The sequence below is a fragment of the Ixodes scapularis genome, unplaced genomic scaffold (assembly GCF_016920785.2).
Source record: "Ixodes scapularis isolate PalLabHiFi unplaced genomic scaffold, ASM1692078v2 PGA_scaffold5__190_contigs__length_132052651, whole genome shotgun sequence".
Lineage (NCBI taxonomy): Eukaryota > Metazoa > Arthropoda > Arachnida > Ixodida > Ixodidae > Ixodes > Ixodes scapularis.
The window spans coordinates 86,881,446-86,901,967 of record NW_024609880.1 but is presented as its reverse complement, the minus strand read 5'-3'; the positions used below and the strand labels follow the sequence as shown (position 1 = coordinate 86,901,967).

Sequence of the window (20,522 nt, the reverse complement as noted above, 5' to 3'; positions counted from 1 at the left end):
AGAGCTGTTAAGGGCTAGTTTCCCCAGTATCGTGTCTGTGGGCAAACAAATCTTGACATAAATCTGGACAGCTGCCTTGTGTTATTAGCGACGGCGGCAGCCAGACAACCGGCCTGCCGGTTATCTGGTTGCCGCCGTCGCTCATAGATGGTGGCAATTAACCTTTCCAGCCTTTCCACTCTGGCTTGCCGACTTGCGGCGGGCCGTTACTTCATTCCCAACGTAGTACAGCTTCGCTGGCCTTCCTTCTTCACCAGAGTGCAAAGGCTATTTTTTTTAATATCTGGGAGCTAAATCTGAAAGTGCATTAGAATTGAGGATGCATTATAATTGTGCAAACATGGTAACAGGCTTAAGTTGAGCTAGTTGGTACGTGTCATTACAGGGAGGTCATCTTGAACACTAGGCAACGTCAACCGTTCAGCTGGGACACTTCCAAGCGCCTATGTGTCCGGTTTGCGGTGCGTTACGCGGGGCGCTACGAACCATAACACACGTGCAAAAACAACGGCCACTTTAAAGAAGCCAACTACACCGGGCATTTTGCAAGAAGAGGACTAGGACGAAAACAGTCACCCGTGAACAAGGCCGAACTGGCCTTGAAACGTCGGCTCCATATTATTTTTTGGTTAAAGTTTTCCTTTTGCAATAATTATATATACAGTTTTTTTTAGCTTTACAGATTTGTTTGAAAAAAGCCGTGAAAGTTACACTTAAGCAGTTTGTGCAGGTGAATATACGGCCGGGGGACATTATGTGGTGGCTAATCTTTGCGATAAGTCAGCTAATTAATTAAAATTTGTTAATGAACTTTTTAATTAGTGAAAATAGGCATATGGTTCCAATTAGAAACCTAGTGAGCATTATTGAAAACCACTAAATCAACTCTTTTAAGAATGACTTGAAGCTCATGGGAAACTCTGGGGTGCACCAAAGTTACCACTCGTGAAGCAGGCGCAAAGCTGGCAGTGGCAGATTGCGAATGATAAGATTCCGAGGTGAAAATTTCTAACTGGGATCCAACTGGTCCCAGTTCAACTGGTTTAAAGAACAATTCCCAGTTGCAACTGGTCCCAGTTGGGTCCCAGTTAAACTGGGACCAGTTGGGTTCCAGTTGCAACTGGTCCCAGTTGGGTCTCAATTAGACTGGAACCAGTTGGATCCCAGTTGCAGCTGGTTGCACTATAGCGCTAGATTATGCTTCTGGGTCCCGTTGTGGTTCCCATTGGAACCACGAGCAATTGTGTTTTGGAGCTCCCTAACTGGCATATACCAATTGGTATTTTTCCAACTGGAACCTCAGTGACACACGCGTGACAAAATGTTAATACAGCGTGCAATGCGCATAACGAGTGTCGAAACGCTCGGGTTGACGAAATGTATGTCCATGAAAAGTTGTCCACAGCAAATGCACAAAATAGAACTGTAAAACGCATTGAGTACTTCACAGATTGCAATTAGAAACTGGTTTATTTTGTACTATCGGTACAATGGTAAACTATATCCCATCAGTCTTCTCAGGTTTTTCTGTTTTTTTTTTTTTACGAGGCCTTGTACCTATTTGCACAACATTATTCGCATATGACTAACGAATGCACTTTTACACTCAACAAAAAACAAGTACTTTCTATTGACACTCCCATGTGCGACGAAAAAAGAAGAAGAAACAGAGGAACCGGAGATAAAAATAGTTTCCACTTGCACAACTTCTGGGACCCGGGCGCACATGTAAAGTAAGATTAAAAACAAGCTCGACTACTAAAAAGACGCTTTTCGAAAAAGAAAAAAAAATTGCTTGTTATGTGCTGTTGAAGATGAGCTGTTGCCAGTCTGTTTCGGTCGGCGGCCCGATGCCTGGAAATCTAATGATCTAACCCGATGGAGGCGGCACTGGCGATGGCCACAAACAAAGGTGGTCGGTCTCGGCCACCAGTTTTTCACCTTGTAGCTGCCTGGTCATAATCCGGACATCCCGCAAATGCCTGTAGATTCGCGAAGGCGTCCGGTGCACCTGCTGATCGTCAGAAGGCATCGCAAAGTTACACGAGAGGTTCGCTAAGGCTGGCCAGGCAGGCGGGAAGATCGGTGCCATGTAGATTTTGCAGTCGCATCCTGACGGGAATCAGCTCCCCGGCTCTTGAAAAGGCACGCAAACGGCTGGGAAACGTACCGTGCGCCTTACTTGCACGTCCATTAGAACTTTCAAGAACTTTTCGGCGATGGTTAGGGTATTTTTCTGCTGAAAGACTCAGCTACAGCTGGCCGCCAGTGGCGGGGAAGATGGCAGCCATGTTGAATCGTCCGTCACTTCACGATAGAAACGTGCACCTCAAAGCTTGAAAAATTATACGGACGATGGAAAAACTTATTGTATGCGTTTCTTGAACAGTCATAGAGCACTCCAGGAACTTGGCGGCGAGGATTCAGATGTTTTCCGGCCAAAAACTTAGAACTCGCGGGGTCAATGGTAGACAACAGACACTTTTGGCAACTGTACCTTTGGATTGATGAACTACAGTGTCACCAACCGCTAAAAAAAAAGGTGCATTTTTTTTTGTTTATTTTGGGGATTGGGTATAAAGTTTGTACAAAAAATTACTTCTTGCTCGAAATATGCCCTGTTTTTACAAGTCGGGTTTTGTGGAAGCCTACCTCATGTAATATTTGTCATTTTAGCCACCTGAGAAACAACTTTTAATGTTTATTTAGATTGCTGCTAGGTATTTATATTGTTGGTGTCAGATATATTTATGTATTTTTGTGGTTTTAGTGTATTTGAAGATACAAAAAAAAAACGCTTAGAATACATTTGGACATACCTCAAACATAATAATTTCCGCTACGGTTACTGTAGGTATATTTCTGTGATAGTTGCACTTGTTAATGTTTATATAAGTATAGGCATGTTGAGTGTATTTTTAACTACATTATGATTGAATTCTTGTACCACTTTTGTGATAATGCCATTTGAACGCTGCAGGATAACTTCAATTAAAAAATAAACTGAACTACAATTCACCTTACGTGCGAGCAAAGCCAAAGCTACAAGTCCAGAAAAAAAATTGGTATTTGAGGACAGAAAGGAAAGCGGCCTTATAATGCCTCTAGAACCACCACATGCGTGCGAAGACTGATACCTGTTCATACTTTATACACATGGTATTTATACCAAGATATCTCGTAAGGGTGCAGGCAAGCTCGTGAATATTAATCATGTTGGATTAACCTGAGAAGTTTGAGACGTCGTCCTGTCTATTTTTTGTCTTCTACGTTTTGATGTTTCTTACCCTAGTCCCTATTGGGACCTGTTGACTCCCAACTGGAACCAGTTGACTCCTAACTGGGACCAGTTGACTCCTAACTGGGACCAGTTGACCCCAACTGGGACCAGTTGACCCCAACTGGGACTAGTTGACCCCCAACTGGGACCAGTTGACCCCAACTGGGACTAGTTGACCCCCAACTGGGACCAGTTGACCCCCAACTGGGACCAGTTGACTCCCAACTGGGACCAGTTGACTCCCAACTGAAAGCAGTTGACTCCCAACTGGAACCAGTTGAGACCAGTTGACTCCCAACTGAAACCAGTTGAAACCAGTTAGCTTTTCAACTGGTCCCAGTTAGACATTTTCACCTTGGCCGGCAGGGCTAAAAACCAGTCATAGCCTTTGAATTAAGTGAAAATTCCCATCAACATTGCTAGCTCCAATTTTTGTGAGATGAATACTGTTCTTCAAACCAAAACTAGCCCTGGCAGTTGTAGATTTTTTATTTGTGAGCCACTTTTTGTAAAAAGATTAAAAATGGGATACCTAAATTCCAACCCTCTTCACAAAAAAATACCGTTAATGGCGACTTCGTTCATCGCCTTAAAACTTACTGCCTTGTGCCTCGTGAATCTTAAGTGTAACCGCTGAAGACGAGAGGAAGAAGTACAGTCAGCGGTAAAGTGAGCTGGCCAAGTTTAGTGGTAGCCAAAAGGGGTAAAATGCCGCACAAGCTGCCCCGGCATGCTAAGCTTTGAAACCGACTGCCACAACGTGACGGCAGATGTGCTAGCTAGAGCACTGCACGGGCCCAAGCCAGCCTGAAGGCCCGAGCCCGGCCCGGCCCGCAGTCAGGGCTCAGGGCAAGTAGCACACATTTTCTCAGACCCAGACCAGGCTCGGGCTTGAGCAAAATTGTTTGGGCCGTGCCTGAGCAGTCATGTGCCGCAAATTCAAAGTTACCACTCGTGAAGCAGGCGCAAAACTAGCAGTGGCAAAACGTGATGATAAGTACATTGGATTGAATAAGCCACAGAGCTTGTGCCAAGGCAACTCATCACTGCAGTTGCATTTGCTATACCATGTTTGCGTCTTTGCAGTGATAAATTTTAACAAACAATTGACTGCAAGATATACAAGTTATAAAATTGTACAAGGAGCATTTGTGTAGAGAAAGAGGTTGAACAGTTCAAATCAAAGTGATCATGTTGGTGAACTGGTTAAGTAAAAACAATTAGAGTATGCTCCAGGGTTAGATTGTCTGCTCCTGAATAGTTTATGCTTGTCCAATTTAAAATTTCTATTTGAATACTACTGGTAAAATTATACAATTCCTTGGTGCACAGAATGAGAACTGAACAAACTAAACTGCATATCTGGCTGTGTAAAATGGCTTGCAGCCCTAATGTTGTATTCCATATGATCCATAGAACCGTAGGGCAGTGGTCATTTAGAAAATTTGGTCAAAATAAATGAAGACAAGCGTCAATGCCGTCACATGTTAGGATATCGAGTCCACAGGGGATTGTTGTTGTAGCCAGAACTGCTCCAAAAATTTCTGTCACTTTGGAGCCAGTTCAGAACAGAAATGGTTTATGCTTTCTGACAGTTTCAAGGTGTGAAAGAGTCTTATTTAGAGTAGGTAGAAGTGTACTATTTCCTATAAGTTTGTATAATTTTTTTCTGCTGACTTTTGTTTTCTTATTTTGTCCAGCGAGCTTTAGCGAGAAGGACATGATGACAGTGCTTCGGGACGACGAGATTTGCATGTCTGACGGGGCATTTGTTTCCACCGGCAGCCAGGTATTCTGCGTGCCTTTTTTTTTTTTTATGGCGGAATGCCGTGCCGAATAGTGTAGACTTGTACACTGAACAGTGGTGCCCTGCATTTCTGGCATGAGTTGTAGATTGTAAGGCAAGCAATGTTGAAAAGTCTTGTTGAAATCACCCAGATGATGTTACTTCTGAGGCACTTATATGTTTGAATCTTTGAGTATTGCAGACGGACATAAAAGAAATGTTTACAACTGTCGCTAGTTGGAGAAACGTGGGCATGTTGTGCATTTAGAAGTGTTTCTTAGAAGGGATCTAAGGCTCACGTCATGACGCGCAATTAAAACGCGACGTAAAATATTCGCTTGGGTAGGCCATGTGCAAGGAAAACTTGAAAGCTACTTGCATTTTGAAGCGAAATGACGGGGACATACCTTGACAAACTGCATCGGAGCAGAACGCCCAATTGCCTCCAGCCAAAAAGGCATCAAAGAAATGGAAACATCAGTTGTCTGAGCTAGCTTGGACATAAAGCTTGGTTTTCTCATGTCTGGTGTCTTTTAAAAGAGCATAAAATATCATAGAGCACAACTTTGAGCTGTTTTAAAGGAAGAAAAGGTGCCCCTTAAAACAGTTTGTTATTTCTGCCAGCTGGAGCCTTACCAGGTTGTTTGTTTCAAATGATGGTACAGGGGACATAATTTGTTTCCTTTACCTATTTTTATTTTAATACGAAAGCATTAGCTATCTAATGGAGAGGAGCCGGCGGCGTCTGTAACCGGCGAAAGAAATTCCCATTCTCCCATTGGCTGAGCAAAATGGCTCCTAGATAGCCATTGGCGGCCGCTTCACGAGAGTGCGCGCTGGGCCGTTGCTTTCTTATCAGGTGTTGCCGAAAAGGGGGGGGGGACTGCTGCCGCTTTACGAGAGTGCGCTTGGCCGCCGCTCTCGTGTCAGGCGTGCCGGAAGGGGGTGGGGGGCTGTGGCCGCAAGTAACATTACGGCACCTGAGGCATCTATATCGTAGGTGGTCGCTACTCCCGCAACCTCGGCAGTAGTGAACCGTGGCTGTCCATGCCAGTACATCGCAGACGAACTAAGGGAGCGGAAGAACGACGTTCATGCTTTCGCATTCACAACTCGTAAGAAGTGCTTAGGTATCCTCAGAATTTTTTTTGTTAAACTTTGCAGGACTAGAGGTTTTTGTGAGCTCCACTGTTCAGTGTAAGGAAGAGGGCTGCACTGCAGGAAGTTATTATTGTTTCTTTCGTCTGTTTCATGGTTTGGTTGGTCTGCTGGCACATTTATTTTCAATTGCTGTTTCTTTTTTTGTCATGATTTCTTCAGAGCTTTTAACACATGGCAGCTTTGACAGGTGCATAGCGATGTCAAAATGGGGTCGACATTTCACGTTCACAACCTTGGTTGGCAAGCTGCCGGTGTACAACCATCTGGGTAACTGCAAAAATTCTGACAGTGCTTTCTACAAGCTTCCTGGTTTTTGTTCAGTTTCATAACAGTTTATAGGGGTGCCGGTGCAATCTGACTCCGACTGTGTAAAAGAGGATTCCCAGATGGTCTCAATATAATCCTCAACAGGCGTGACAGACGCCCTATGTTGGTTTGGAGTGTAAACCTCCCAAGGTTTTTTTGCCAAGATTGCAACGTTCATTCTAGTTTCATTACGACAGCTGTAATATGTGGGATTTTGCTAGCTACCAACACAGGTACCGATAGAGTAACCAAAGGGTTGTCTCAACAGCGGCGATATCTCAAAGGAGACGTCAAACCTAGTAGCTCGGTCCCCACATCTCCGTGGCAATATAGACTAACGTTTAGGGCTACATTACCGTGGGTCGGTTCAATTAATTACCTTCGTCTGTGCCAATGATCGTCTACCTTGTCTCACTCTCTCGAATATAGCGGAAGAGAAGACACACGTACCAGAGTAAGGATAGAGTCCGAGAGCATTTATTATAATACTCTTTTAAAAGAACTACAATGTCCCCATCCAAAATGCCCCCCGCGCCGGCAAGGTAAGAAAAGGTCCTTACCTGGCCAGACTCGGGGTTCCGGAGAGCCAAGACCGGGGAAGCATCGGAGAAGTCGCCGACACACGTCCTATCTCTTTCGCGGTCACCCGGACGAGTCCCTTTCCCGAAAGCGGGAAAACAAGAGGCGAAACCTCCTCGCTTGTTAGCAGTGATTCGCATCCGAGCGGGGGCACGGGAATCTGTCCCCCCGAGAGAGAGAAAGTGAGAGGAGAGCCCCCCAAGCCAGGCGGCCCTCTGCCTCACGAACAGGTCGGAACTCACGGCGAAGGAGGCCGAGTGTTCCGACCCGCGGCCGTTATTACAGCCATCGGGGAAGGGAGACCAGAGGAATCCCCACTTCCCCCCTCCTTAAATTGGTAGGTGGGTCTCAATAAAGAATAAAGGAGGCCCACCTGCTCTCATAAAATAATATATCTCTCTGTGCACCCCCAACAAATACACGCGACATTCAGTGCACGTCTTCACAGTGTCCGCCGTTAACAGCTGGCCCGCAGGAGCGAAGACCCGGAAAGTTCAAGTCCAGGTGCACGAACGCGGCCATGACAACCTTGCACAGCATCACAGGTGCCGTGCTGATACAGCTGGACACAGGTGTCGCAGTTTTGAGCTGGCCTGCAGTGGGGGGGCAGCAGGCGGTCGTGAAGGCTGAAGCACCAAAAAGACCAACGACCGCCGCCTACCAGCCCAGACCAGCTGGGGAAGTCCCAGACACGCTGCCCATGGGGTTCGGCGCCATCTCGGTCACAGTGGGCTGGTGAAGGGGGGTGGACGACCTCGGAGCAGACCTGCGAAGTCGTAATGCGCCAGCAGCCAACACACCCAGAGCCGGCCGTAGACCTCCCCAAAGGGAGAAAGGGCGCCGCAACCTCCAAACAAGGGGGCGCGCGCGACCGTCGCTCGCCTGCTGGGCCGCAAAGGTGGCATAAGCTGGCAGGAGCAAACGACAACCAAAATCACAAAAAAAGGTGGCCAGTTTGTCAATGGTGACAGGAAGGCGCTCAGTTGGGAAACGGACCCGACGAGCGGCCAGAGGACATATGCCAGAGTGACATGCTTCGACACCGGAAGAAGAAGCCATAAAAGCGGGCCTCTCCGTTCGAAATGCGTCCACATACCAAGCAAACTAATTGAGTTCGCTTAATGTAGAAACCGGGGAGAGAGCTTCTAGGAAAAGTGCCGAGTTCTTAATCTTTTGCGCAGGCAGCTAACTCAGAGGCTGCCTACAATACCTGGTTTTATAGTTACCGGAAGAGTCCGTTGACTATAAGTGGCCAAAAACAGATAACAGACTGCAGCTGGCCCGTCTTCTGAAGTCGAGGTAAAGGGATATGGGGACTTCGAAGGGGCGGATAGAAAGAAACCGCCATGCATGCGCGTCTGTGAGCGGGGAAGATGCAAGTTCCCGCGCAAAATAGCCGCCATCTTTCTCCTCACGGAGGAAGACAAAAGGGGCCGCAGCTCACATGCTCAAACCTGCCAGCTTCGCCAAATATTCGAGCTAGCTAGCTTACTGAGGATAGAAAAATATGTCTTGCACTCGATACGGCTTGATCAAGGGCTCACAACGGTGTGGACTCTTCTTTAGAGGCACGCCAGGTTTCAGAGCGACGTAACTGCTGAGGGTCTTAGAGTCACTCTTCCACCTGGATCACGCGAGTTTGAAAGATATCGCCAAAGGGCGCTCTGACTACATGGCGCCCGGTTTTCAGAGCAACATAAGCTCCGAAAGTCTTAGAGTCGCTCGTCCACCCAGATACTGTCACAGTGCGCCTCAGACCGCGTAGCGCCACCACCATGAACGCAAAACTAGTGTCGTTCTTGGAAAACAACAACAGGCTGCAGGAGTACGTTGGCATCAAGCAGAAACGAATCTTTCCCTAAAGAGACCCTCCGCGCCCACTGCAATACCAGCAGTAAATACAATGTGCGCGTCAACAGTGTGTAAACTGCTTCTTGACGCCGACAGTTACGCGGCCCGTCTCCCGGAGCCCGTCAGTAGCAGTACCAGCTACTTATCGACGTTATTGGCAGGCGTACCGTCCGACTAACTGAGTGTCCGCGACTACTCAGAGTCAAAGAAAACGCGAATATTTACATTTTCATATTGCACTGCTGACCCTTTGCTACTCTTTTCTGCCAAGCCTCGCTTGCCGCCGGACATAAAAGTCCACCTGGTTCTCAAAAACAAACGTCATCGAAACATCTATATACATTTCTCAGGACAAGTTGTTGGTGGTGCACAAGGAACCCAAATACACACAGGTGAAAGGTTCGCCTCGAGCATGGAGAACAAAGGGTCTCCCGCAACAATGAATGTTGCTTGACGCATGCTAATTCAAAACAGGAACGCGCGTACGAATCACACTGCCCTCGCTCAAAGGAGTGGCACTGCGGGTTGCCGACTCGGCATTAATCGCTCAGCCATAAGTGCCGAGATCAGGACGCTTGTGGTACGGGGCGATTAAAGGCAAGGATGGACGGCAAATAGGCCGGACAAAGGGATGGAGACCGGGAGCCACGACCACGATAAAGGCAGTCATGGCCCCACGTTGGGTGCCATTTTATGTGGAATTTTGCCAGCTACCAGCACAGGTATTGATAGAGTAACCAAAGGGTTGTCTCAACAGCGGCGATATCTCAAAGGAGACGTCAAACCTAGCAGCGCGGTCCCCACATCTTCGCGGCAATATAGACAAACGTTTAGGGCTACATTACCGCGGGACGGTTTGATTAATTACCTCCATCAGTGCCAATGATCGTCTACCTTGTCTCACTCTCTCGAATATAGCGGAAGAGAAGACACACATACCAGAGTAAGGACAGAGTCCAAGAGCATTTATTAGAACACTCTTTTAAGAGAACTACAATGTCCCCATCCAAAATGCCCCCCGCGCCGGCAAGGTAAGAAAAGGTCCTTACCTGGCCAGACGCGGGGTTCTGGAGAGCCAAGACCGGGGAAGCATTGGAGAAGTCGCCGACACACGTCCTATCTCTTTCGCGGTCACCCGGACGAGTCCCTTTCCAGAAAGTGGGAAAACAAAAGGCGAAACCTCCTCGCCTGTCAGCAGTGATTCGCATCCAAGCGGGGGAACGGAAATCGGTCCCCCGAGAGAGAGAGAGTGAGAGGAGAGCCCCTCAAGCCAGGCGGCCCTCCGCCTCACGAACAGATCGGAGCTCACGGCGAAGGAGGCCGAGTGTTCCGACCCGCGACCGTTATCACAGCCATCGGGGAAGGGAGACCACAGGAATCCCCACAAATACCAATCTCAGTCTGTCCGATGTCGCGCTCACAAACCTCTAGGTAATCCATGCCATCTTTATAGGTAGTTTGTCATTGAAATTTATAGGCAAAGCAAGACGACTGATGCAGGTTGAGTACTTATATGCCTTAGTTAATGAATGTGCAGCTCATATATTTTACTTTTAGGTAAGCTGCTCAATCTCACCCCTTTTGTCTTGGTTCCTGCAACGTCACTCAAATTATAAGCAGCAATAACAGAAGTCGTGCCCAGTAGACTTGAACTTTGGCGGTAGCTTTATGCGAAAGATGCTCGCAGGTTCCTTATGCGAAACCTGTGATTTTCCCCTCAACAGGCGACTTCGGAGTGAGTTCGATGACCACGGTACTCAGGGATAAGGCTAGCGGCATTTGCCGAGATACCCAGCACGAGCGGCCGACTGTGGCCAGCCAGGTAAATGTGATTGCCAAACCAGTGACTTTGCATCTGTTTGCCGTTCACTTTTGCGTGAGAGATGCTTCTCTGCACTGCAGCCCTCTCCGAATGCATGTTGCTCAACATTATGATGTGGAACATGTGAGAACTAGTATAATTAGCATTGCAGTCCCATAAAATGATAAATCAAGCAAGTATGTAGCATGTATGCTCAGGAATAGAGCTTTTTAGGCAGTTATGTTTAATAATAATAATAATAATATGCTACTACCACTATTACTGTTACCAGTAAAAATAATTATATTACACTTTTGTTACATGTTTGTGCAACTTGGTCAGATCGTACGAAGCATTTGATGTATTATATCTAAAGTCATTTGACAGAGTGCATTATTTGTTTGTTTGTTCTACATGCTACTTGTCAGTCATGACTCTGGTTTATTAACTAAATTTGTGCGTAGCTTGCATTACATAGCTGAGCACAACATGCTGTTTGAAGAAAGCAAAAAATATCATAAGCTTACGTCATATGATGCAGTCAAACATACTTAGTTTATTGCAGTTTATGGGACTGCAGCAAATGTTAGCTATGCTTGCCAGTTCTTTGAATTGCATGACTTTATTAGTTGGACGGACAGTGGGTGATTTATGTGAGACTAAGCGATACAATTTGCAACTTTGTTTTATGTTAGTTTGCCCCGGTTTGCTGTCCTGGGATTATCATCGTATTAACTACTTGCTGACTCGTATCTACTATAAAATGGAATAGCTTCACTGTTCTTACTGGTATTAATCAATTTATGTTTGCTGCACCCCAAAACAACTGGGAAGCCATAAAAAAAAATACTGCGCACACATGAGGCCAAAACTAAAGTTACTAGTCAGTAGTAATTATTTGTAATACACTCCTTTTGAACTTGTCATAGCCACTAGTAAAGAGGTCTACGTCAGAATTATCTAGTCCGTCGTATATAAGCTGAACGCATGTTAATGGAGGGCTAGGTCCTAAATCCGAAGGGTAAACAAAAATGTTGTGGACCTGCTTAGTAGCGGGGGAAAATCGTTAACAGAGTATCCAAGCCACTCACATGCATGTGACTTGTACTTCAATAAGATTGTGGAGCACTTTGCTTTGTCTGCTCTAAGCTTTACAAACTCCGTTCTATGCAATTTACAACTGTGCACCTGAAGGATTGTGTTCCTGTCTAGGTGTCGGTTCTTTCGCCCATGACGTCGGAGAGGCTTTGTTGCCACTGGTTCACGGGCACACCTGACCCAGCTCACTCGGTTTTCAAGCCCTTTGTCTTTTGTGACGATGTGGTTTCGTCCCGACTGATCGTATCGCCGGTCTTCGAGAACGACCCTGCCAAGGTACATAGTACCACGGTTTATTTCTCTCTTCTCCATCGCCATTGTCTCGCAAACAGTGCGGTGGCAAAGCAGACACTAAAGAAAACCTGAATTTGAGCAAAGCTCAAAGTAGTTTTGTGGTTTCTATTTGAGGCAGCTATAACCATATGTTCCTGGCTGCACATATCTGCTACAAAGTCAGTAACGTCTCAGTGTTCATATGGGGTGTTATCGACTTACATATATACCATGTCGAAGAACTCTTAAAAGACATGCAAAGGAAAAAATGAAAGACGTTTACACTCTCCTGTAGTGCCCGAATTAGAGTGCAGCTCTTGAGGAGGAAGAGGAGGAGTGGAAGGTATGGAGCTCCTTCTCCTTAAACGTATCCTCCTCTCCTGCTCGCCTCCCATTTAGCGAGAAATTTTTGCTAAATTTCTCGCTAAATTTAGCGGGGAATTTTTTCCGTTAATTTCAGCAGGGCAATTTTTCTGCTAAATTTGGTGATGAATTTTTTTTCTGCTAAATTTAGTGGGGCCCCTTTAAATTTAGCGGGAAAAATTTCACGCTAAATTTGGCGGGGAAATTTTTCCGCTATATTTAGCGGTGAAATTTTCCTGCTAAATTTAGCGGGGAATTGTTTGCTCTAAATTTATCAGAAAATTTTTCCGCTAAATTTAGTGGGAAAATTTTTCTGTTAAATTTAGATGACAAATTTACCCATAATGCAACGGGTGGTGACCCTCGTAACGTCATCTGTGACGTCACTGGTGACCCTCGTGACGTCGCACGTGACGTCACGTGTGACGTCATAATGGGAAATGTTCCATAATGCACCGCCCAATTACGCTGACGCCGCTCAAGCCGGAAACGGGCGCCTAAGAGCTGCGCTCTAAAACAAAATTGTTTTACATAGCCTAATAGAAAAAAAAATGTCATAAAATAAACATACAGCTACAAAAGAACAAAAAAATGTATAGCTGTATTTATGGCGCGAAATGCATTTGTAGTTGCTGTCTGCGGGAGCCCACGGAAAAGTGGCCGCTATGGTCATGTGAATTAAAACTTGTTGTTGGCCTAGTTGGTTCATGATGCAGTATAGAGGTTTTTTGCGCGACACAGGGGACAATTACAAGCGAGTAGACACGGACAAGCGCAAACCTTCACAAAGGAGTCCCTTGAACCCCGGGTGATGTCCCTGCTGACAGTCCGTGTGAGTACGTCGACACCCGCAAGCAGGCAACTATCGTGTTGTTCAGATGGTGCTTTCCTAGCAACTCATCGGTCCAACGCCAGCAAATGAAGGACAAGGGTGCCACTGGTGCGGGTCTCCTGGTTTTGGGAGAAGACGTCCAAATACCGGAGAACGTTTCACGAGTTCTACAAAAAGGACCAAAATATTCTCTTGAACCTAGCATGGCCGCGCATGATTTGCTGGCGTTGAACTGACGAGTTGCTAGGAAAGCACCATCTGAACAACACGATAGTTGCCTGCTTGCGGGTGTCGACGTACTCACACGGACTGTCAGCAGGGACGTCACCCGGGGTTCAAGGGACTCCTTGGTGAAGGTTTGCGCTTGTCCGTGTCTACTCGCTTGTAATTGTCCCCTGTGTCGCGCAAAAAACCTCTATACTGCATTATGGTCATGTGATTGGCTGCTTTAGTCACGTGGTGCTTGTGCTCTTTCAAGAGCTTCCTGTGGGCTCTAAAAGTTACTTTTGATCTTTGTTTTCAGTGCAACAAAGAAACAAAGATTAATAAGTAACTTTTAGAGCCCATAGGTAGCTCCCGAAAGAGCGCAAGCACCGTATGATGGACCTGTGCGCCAGTCAGAAATTGGCGGCGGCGGCGCGCCGGAGGCGCGCCGCCGCCGCCAATTTCTGACGGCGACGTGAAGAAACTCTTTCAGCACGGTGGCGCGCCATGCTCAACGTGCGGCGGCAGCGTGAAGGTTCTGGGGACTTGAGTGGTGGCGCTGAATGGTTCTGGTGTAACTAGCGGCAGCACACAGGTCAACCATGTGACTATTCGCGGCTCCTGTGGACACCAACTAGAAATACATCCAGCGCCATAAATAGATCTCTAAAAATTTGTTTCTTTCATTGTTAATTCATTTTAGAGCGCAGCTCTTAGGCGCTCGATCCTGTGTTTGGCGGCGTCAGCATCACTGTCGGCGTAACCGGAGGAGGGGGGGGAGGGTATGAAGGAGGTGGAGGACAGGGTATGGAGGAGAAGGGAAGGTACGGAGGAGGAGGAGGGGAGGGTATGGAGGAGGAAAAGGCAGGGGAAGGGGGATGCTATGGTGGGGGCCCTCCTCCTCCTAGAAATGTCACCGACAGCCATGTTTGTTCATATATATATTTCTTTCTCAAATTTCGCATGACGGGGATTCGTAAACGTCCTTCATTTGTATGACATCCTTTTCCCAGCCAGGCTGTTCAAAAGATTTTTTTTCCGCATATGTTTTTTTAAAGAGAATTGTGGCAGGAAGGTTGGAGCTACGGTAGTTTAGCTGCAGATTAACACAAACCAAATAGCATTGATTTAATAACTAGGCATCAAGTATAGAGACTGGAAACTTAGTTGCGAGTTAAAGATTTGTATTCTTCTGGGTGTTAGGGTGTTGGCATCCAGAAATTCTGTCATTATAAGCCCTGGAACAGTGCTGTGTGAGCTCTAGACACAATGGGACTTCTCTCGTGCACAAAGCAAAAGCAATCTCACCGAGGGTGTGTGGAAGTTTAGATAATGTGAAGTTATTCAGCCATAGAAAGAAATGACCTCTCTGTGCTCTAGATGAGTGGTCGGCAACCTTTCGGCGCAGCGGGCCGAGTCGCCGTGAAGCTAAGGTGGAACGGGCCGGACGGCAAGCAGCGGGAAAGGGGGGGGGGGGGGGGGGAGTTAAAATTAAAAGAAAGAACACTTGCACGAACACACACCGACGTACATAAATCGAAAAGCTATAGTTTCTTTATTTCACGACATATGACATGAGATACACCATTTCCACGGAAACCTAGAGACTCCCCTCAGTTAGACTTCTAGTGTTAAACTACGGACATCTACATTAAAGCTACTAATTGCGAGTCGCAAAACATTGTGGAGGTTCTCGTCAGTCATTCGTGAGGCAGGCAATGGACAGCGAATCAGACAACTTTATATTTTTCCCTTCTATTTTAGCTGACCGCTCTGGGGAAGGGGGGGGGGGGGCGTTGGGGGTTTGGGGGTTGCATGATACTGCCTCGCGGGCCGGATCCGGCCCGCGGGGCGCTGGTTGCCGACCACTGCTCTAGATGATCCATTTGGGCAGTGCAGCATGACTGCTAACTTGGGGTAGTATTCATGCGAATGTGTGCTGGCATAATGCTCACTAAAATGGGTAGGGGTGGGGACCGAACCAAGGACCTCTGGGTCCTGCAAAGCAAGCTTTTGCTCCACATGCTTTGGGTTGTGATGCACTGTAGTCCCTAACATGATAAGAACGGAAAGGCGTACCCCGCATCCACACTCCCACTGTCCATTGGAGCTGGATTGCCTAACTCTGATCCAGTAGAAGTATGCAGCCCTCTGTTAAAACAAAACAAAACCTGTAAAAACAAATTTGGATGCCTTGTTTGCTCCTCTAAACACGCTTGGGCGCGCGCTTAAAATAGGATATATTATATTTTCTCACATAATGAGCGCACTCCCCACAACAAGCATCAATATTTTGACTTTTTTTTTTCTCTCATTTAATGAACGCACCTCTAATTTTCGGCTCCGCGAGTCTCAAACTGCGTTCCAACTCGGCAAGCTCACCAAGCCAATTTTCTTTTGCCGCCGAAGGGCCATACCAAGTCATGCCAAGCCAACCATAACAATACATGCTCTCATTATGGCTGCAAGTGAGTAGTTGCGAAAATGACCAAGCGGCGCTTACACCTAATGAAGCTGGGGTCAAGAAATTTCCCAGTCCCGGACATGCTTTGCCCGTCAGATGCATTGATGTCAACAAACATGCTGTCATCTGTAGTCTGCTTCTGGACAGTAAAATCGTGAAAGCGGTTTGGCCTAAGAGCGCTCACGTCGATCTCCGCGTTAAGTGAGCTTCGTAGGGCGCTTTCGCCTTCAGCAAAAGGCATGCCGAAAGCACCCTAAAAAATTTCTGCAATTTATAGAGCATGTTTACTGTGGCGCACTGCCGACCAGCTGTGGGTGCGCCTCTGTCAGTGGAGACATGCCACAGCACCCTGCCGTGTCATATTGGCATCTAAAATGACTGTTGTGCAAAGTGTGTAAATGCAAAAATTTTACCCTGCGTGACCCCCAACTATGTGTAAATTTTTCGGGAAAAAGAGTGTGTTCATTATGCAAGTGAATACAGTGGCACAGTGCAGACAATCTAAACCACTTTGTTATGAAGAAAAAAGCATGCAGTGCCAAATAAATATGTCAATAAAATATATGGGTATTTTGTGTTTTTTTTTTTTTTTTATAAAATAGGGACAACAGAATGAATGGACAGAAACACATTTTGCCACATTTTGGTCTCCATGCAGCTTACCGGTGGCCAACACTGATAGTTTGTTTATGTTCATTCATTCAATGTTACGTTCTCTGGCGCTCATGATAGCAAGCGATAGCGACATTTCAGCATTCATATTCGACAACCACATGTATACAGTGTTCTCCTACCTTTGATCATTTCGCCTTTGTGGCCTTTTTTGAGTTTCACATTCTGGTATATTTCATAGGGCCTATTTATCAGAACAAGTAAAAAGGCTGTGACCCCCGTCAGCCAATAGTCAAGGGACAGGGCCTGGACAAGCTCCTCCCCACTGTTCTTACCCTATCGGTGACTACCCATGGCTTTCACATTGTGCTGGTGGTCATTTCTACTTGTTCTTGTCGAGAAAAACAAAGTTGGTGTGAAATGTGTGCAACTGAAGGTTCAGCAGCAAGACCACCACAGTGGCATGTCTGATGTGACGTCAGTGCAAGCCATGTGTAACATGCTCGGCTGGCAGTGTCCCCCCCAAATCTCGCTGGTTTGTTACAGAAATCGCCACGATTCAAGTTTCAAGTGGACCGCCGCCACGTCCTGTACCGTCACCATGAGCGTGTCCTCAAGAGCATGCAAGAGGGCACTACGAAGGCTGGCAAGGAACTGCGTTCCCTTCTGGTCGACCTGGAAGACAAGTGTATGCGGGAAGTGGAGAGCTTCCTCGAGAGCGGCGGCAGCCCACAGGAGCTGCGGGAGCTGTTCAAGGATGTTGTCGAGACCGAGGTCAAGTTCTACAAGTAGTCTTGTCTTTCGTCTGCAGAGCTTTGTCTAAGGATCTTCGTCTGCAGAGCTTTGTTTACGGACCTTTGTCCGCGACTCTTTGTCTGCGGATCTTCGTCTACGGCTCTTCATCTGTGCCACCACGGCCTTTTTTTTTCTTGCTTTTTTTGCATAAAAGAATGGGTGATGTAAGATCCTTAGATTCCTAAGGGGAAAACATATGTTTGTGTAAAAGAGCCTCGTGAATGTGGGAGAGCAACTTGATTCTGAAGTAAGCTGACTGGCTACTGCGCAGTCCGGCAGAATATTTTGTCTTGATGGGAGAATGTCACTTGGTTTCTAAATCTGCTACCAGGGTGCTAGAGATTACAACTAGATACTAAGAAGTCCCCTTGTGTGTTTTGTGGTTTCGCCTGTTCGGAAAGTGTATCCTGTACCCAAATTGGGTTCAAGATCTGGAATTTAGGTTTATTTTAAAGGTGGCAGATTGTAATATCCTGTTGAAAACTTAATTGCACATAGATTATGGTTTTGAGGTTCCACATTGGGACAGCCAGCATTTATGCCAGCGACCCAGTATCTAACATAAAAACGAACTGTGGTGAAAGTAATTTCACCAAATTGATTGCTGGGTTTCCAAGAACAAGATTGCTTTGTGAACTGTGGTGAAAGTTGTGCTCGTGGATTGGATCTGGTCTTTGATATGGCAGTGGAAGTTCGGGAATGCGTGGAAAGGACCTGACTCGATGTAGTGTATACTCATGCTGCATGCGTGCGATTTGGTGGCAAAGGTTTGGTTGAATGCGATGGGCTGCATATCTTCATTGCTGCTGTAATCACCACTAGCGAAAAAGTCTTTCCAGTCTAGGATATTTTTGAAAGGATACAGGAGCAAGAAATTGCTTCTGTAATATGTAATGAAAAGGTGAAAACTTTTTTCAAGTACGATATAGGATTCTAGATTTTGAAAGAAGGTTGGGTTGTGCAATGGTGAGCATGGATTTAAGTGGCATTCTTTGATGTCTGGTACGCAGATAGGACTAGCCCCAAAAAAGCTTTATAAACTAGTGGGTATGTACATGATTACGTTACGATGGGTCTTTTACAATGGGTACGGTGGGGTCTTTTTTTTTTTTTTGTCATTAAGCTTGCACTGTTTGTCAGAAGTATCTCTGGAGCAATGATCAACTAGGATGATTTTGGACGAAAACTCAGGAAGTGAATCGGGCAGTCAAAAAGGACTGCACCTTGAGAGTAAAGTGTCCACTAACATATGAGATGCTTGTGCTTTTATGCTAGTTGGAAAATCCTTGCAGCCTATGCAGATGTGCCGAAATCTTCCTAGAATGAGTTATCTCAGGCTTCTCTATCAGAGAAGTTAAAAGCATCCTAGTTGTAATACAGAAATTTAATGCCAGGATTTTGCGACTGGCAGCGATAAGTTCCATAAATATTGTATGCATCGTTTTCTGAAGTCAGGTTATACTATTGGACAGAGAACATTCTACAAGAAATGAAGGCTGCTCGTAGACCTGCGGCAGTTATTGATAAAAGTATTTTAACATGACGACAAGAGTGGCTTGGTCTTAGAGGAATGAAAGTAAACTATTGAGTTGCAGACAAAAACTGACCTATTTGCACTTTTTCTATTAGTTTGCAGAAGTACTGCCTTTGAAGTAGTTGAAATCGCGTTAGTAATGTGTCATCAGAAATAGTTTCATTTCAAGGCACTGGAAAATTCATTTGCACGCTTGAGCACTCAGCTCCGAGAATGACACTGAATACTTTGCTAGTGTGGTTGATACTATCCTTGCTTTGTGTGCTTTTATATGTTATTTGTGAAAGGCACAAAACATGAGCAGTGGTTAACAGAAGCTTGCTTTGAGAAATATTATTGTGTCAGGTGCACAACCCTGCTTTATATTGTATCTATTCTTCATTCAATGTATTTGTTTGCCTCCTAAACTAGCTTGTCTTTAATAATGTTCACGCCTATATTGATGCCACAGAAGTGCACTCAAGGTCTGTGTGGCAAAAACAACCAGAAAAGTTGGCTTCAAGGTCGACGTACAACCTCGCTTGTCTGCATGGAAGATAGTCGTCTTAGCATATCCCCCGAACTGCGAGAGGAGCCAAGTTGAGGCAAGGTAAAACGAGCAAAGCGCGAAGTGTACATCGACTTTTGAGCAGCCGCAGGTTGAATGTTATACAATCACTTTGCGAAAAGTTGCAGTTGGCCCTTCAGAAATTACTACATTCTTTGATTCATATCTTTTACGCATTACACACTTGTGCATTTATCCATGTTCCTTCATATCGTCGCTAGTGAAACCTTTCTATGTTTTTCTTGTAATAGCAGAAACTATTTTTATTGCTCCTCGTAATGCTAATCTTCTAGTGTGGTAGCATTTTGTGTCAATTTATGTAAAGCAACATCTTTTTGCTTTTTCAAGTTGGCTTTACAGTTGTTCATGTTAAATATTTTCCGTATAATGTTATGGTGCAAAGCAATTGGACACATAGTGTTTTTGGTTACTCATGTTACTGATCCTTGTGGTGCAAGTTCCTGATTGAGTTCCTAGTATATTTAGTTGCATAGTCACCTGGTATTTTTTTTTTAAATTATAGTTTGTGGTTTCTGAAGGTGACTTTTCCACCCTCATGATATATTTCTCAACATGAGAAGTTCTGTATTTGTGATATGTATATATAACTGCTGCTATATTGATGCCCGTGCAGCATTATAGCTTTTTATTTTTAGGCTTGCTGGTACCAGTGCTTTGCAGCTTTTCAAAGGTATATTTAAACTAATGTGCACTAGTTGTCGCATTTTTATGGGAGCATTTCTTGTGTGCATCGGCAACTATGCTTAAATAAAGGTGGATATTCCAGAATTTGTTTCATTGCATATATAAGGAAAATATGTAAAAATTGCTCTGACCTATGGACCATTTTTGGAAAATTGCCAGTTCAGAAGGTTCCGCGAGAGTGTGTACTATCTTGCTGGCTCCATTGAGCTGCAGTGACTCATATTGGGCCCCCAAGGTCCCCGTTGTGGCTCATGTTTTTCCCCCCAAGTTTTTTGTAAGAAGCTTCTTCCATCTCCTTCCTAATGGTGCATTGTTCCATCCTGGGCATTTT

At 45.6% G+C, this 20,522-nt stretch overlaps 1 protein-coding gene across 2 annotated transcripts in view; it reads left to right on the top strand.

The window, feature by feature from the left end:
- LOC8035345 (secernin-2) overlaps positions 1-20,275 on the top strand; it is a 79,416-nt gene extending 59,141 nt beyond the window's left edge. Inside the window, exons 6-8 of one of the 2 annotated variants that reach the window (XM_040222539.1) lie at positions 10,688-10,785; positions 11,977-12,138; positions 17,157-20,275. In XM_040222539.1, the coding sequence (XP_040078473.1) occupies positions 10,688-10,785; positions 11,977-12,138; positions 17,157-17,402 (506 nt within the window). In that variant the 3' untranslated portion in view covers positions 17,403-20,275. Of the gene's footprint in view, positions 1-4,980; positions 5,070-10,687; positions 10,786-11,976; positions 12,139-17,156 lie in introns of both variants that reach the window. The other variant, XM_040222540.1, reaches the window with a different exon arrangement.
- Positions 20,276-20,522: the final 247 nt, after the last annotated feature.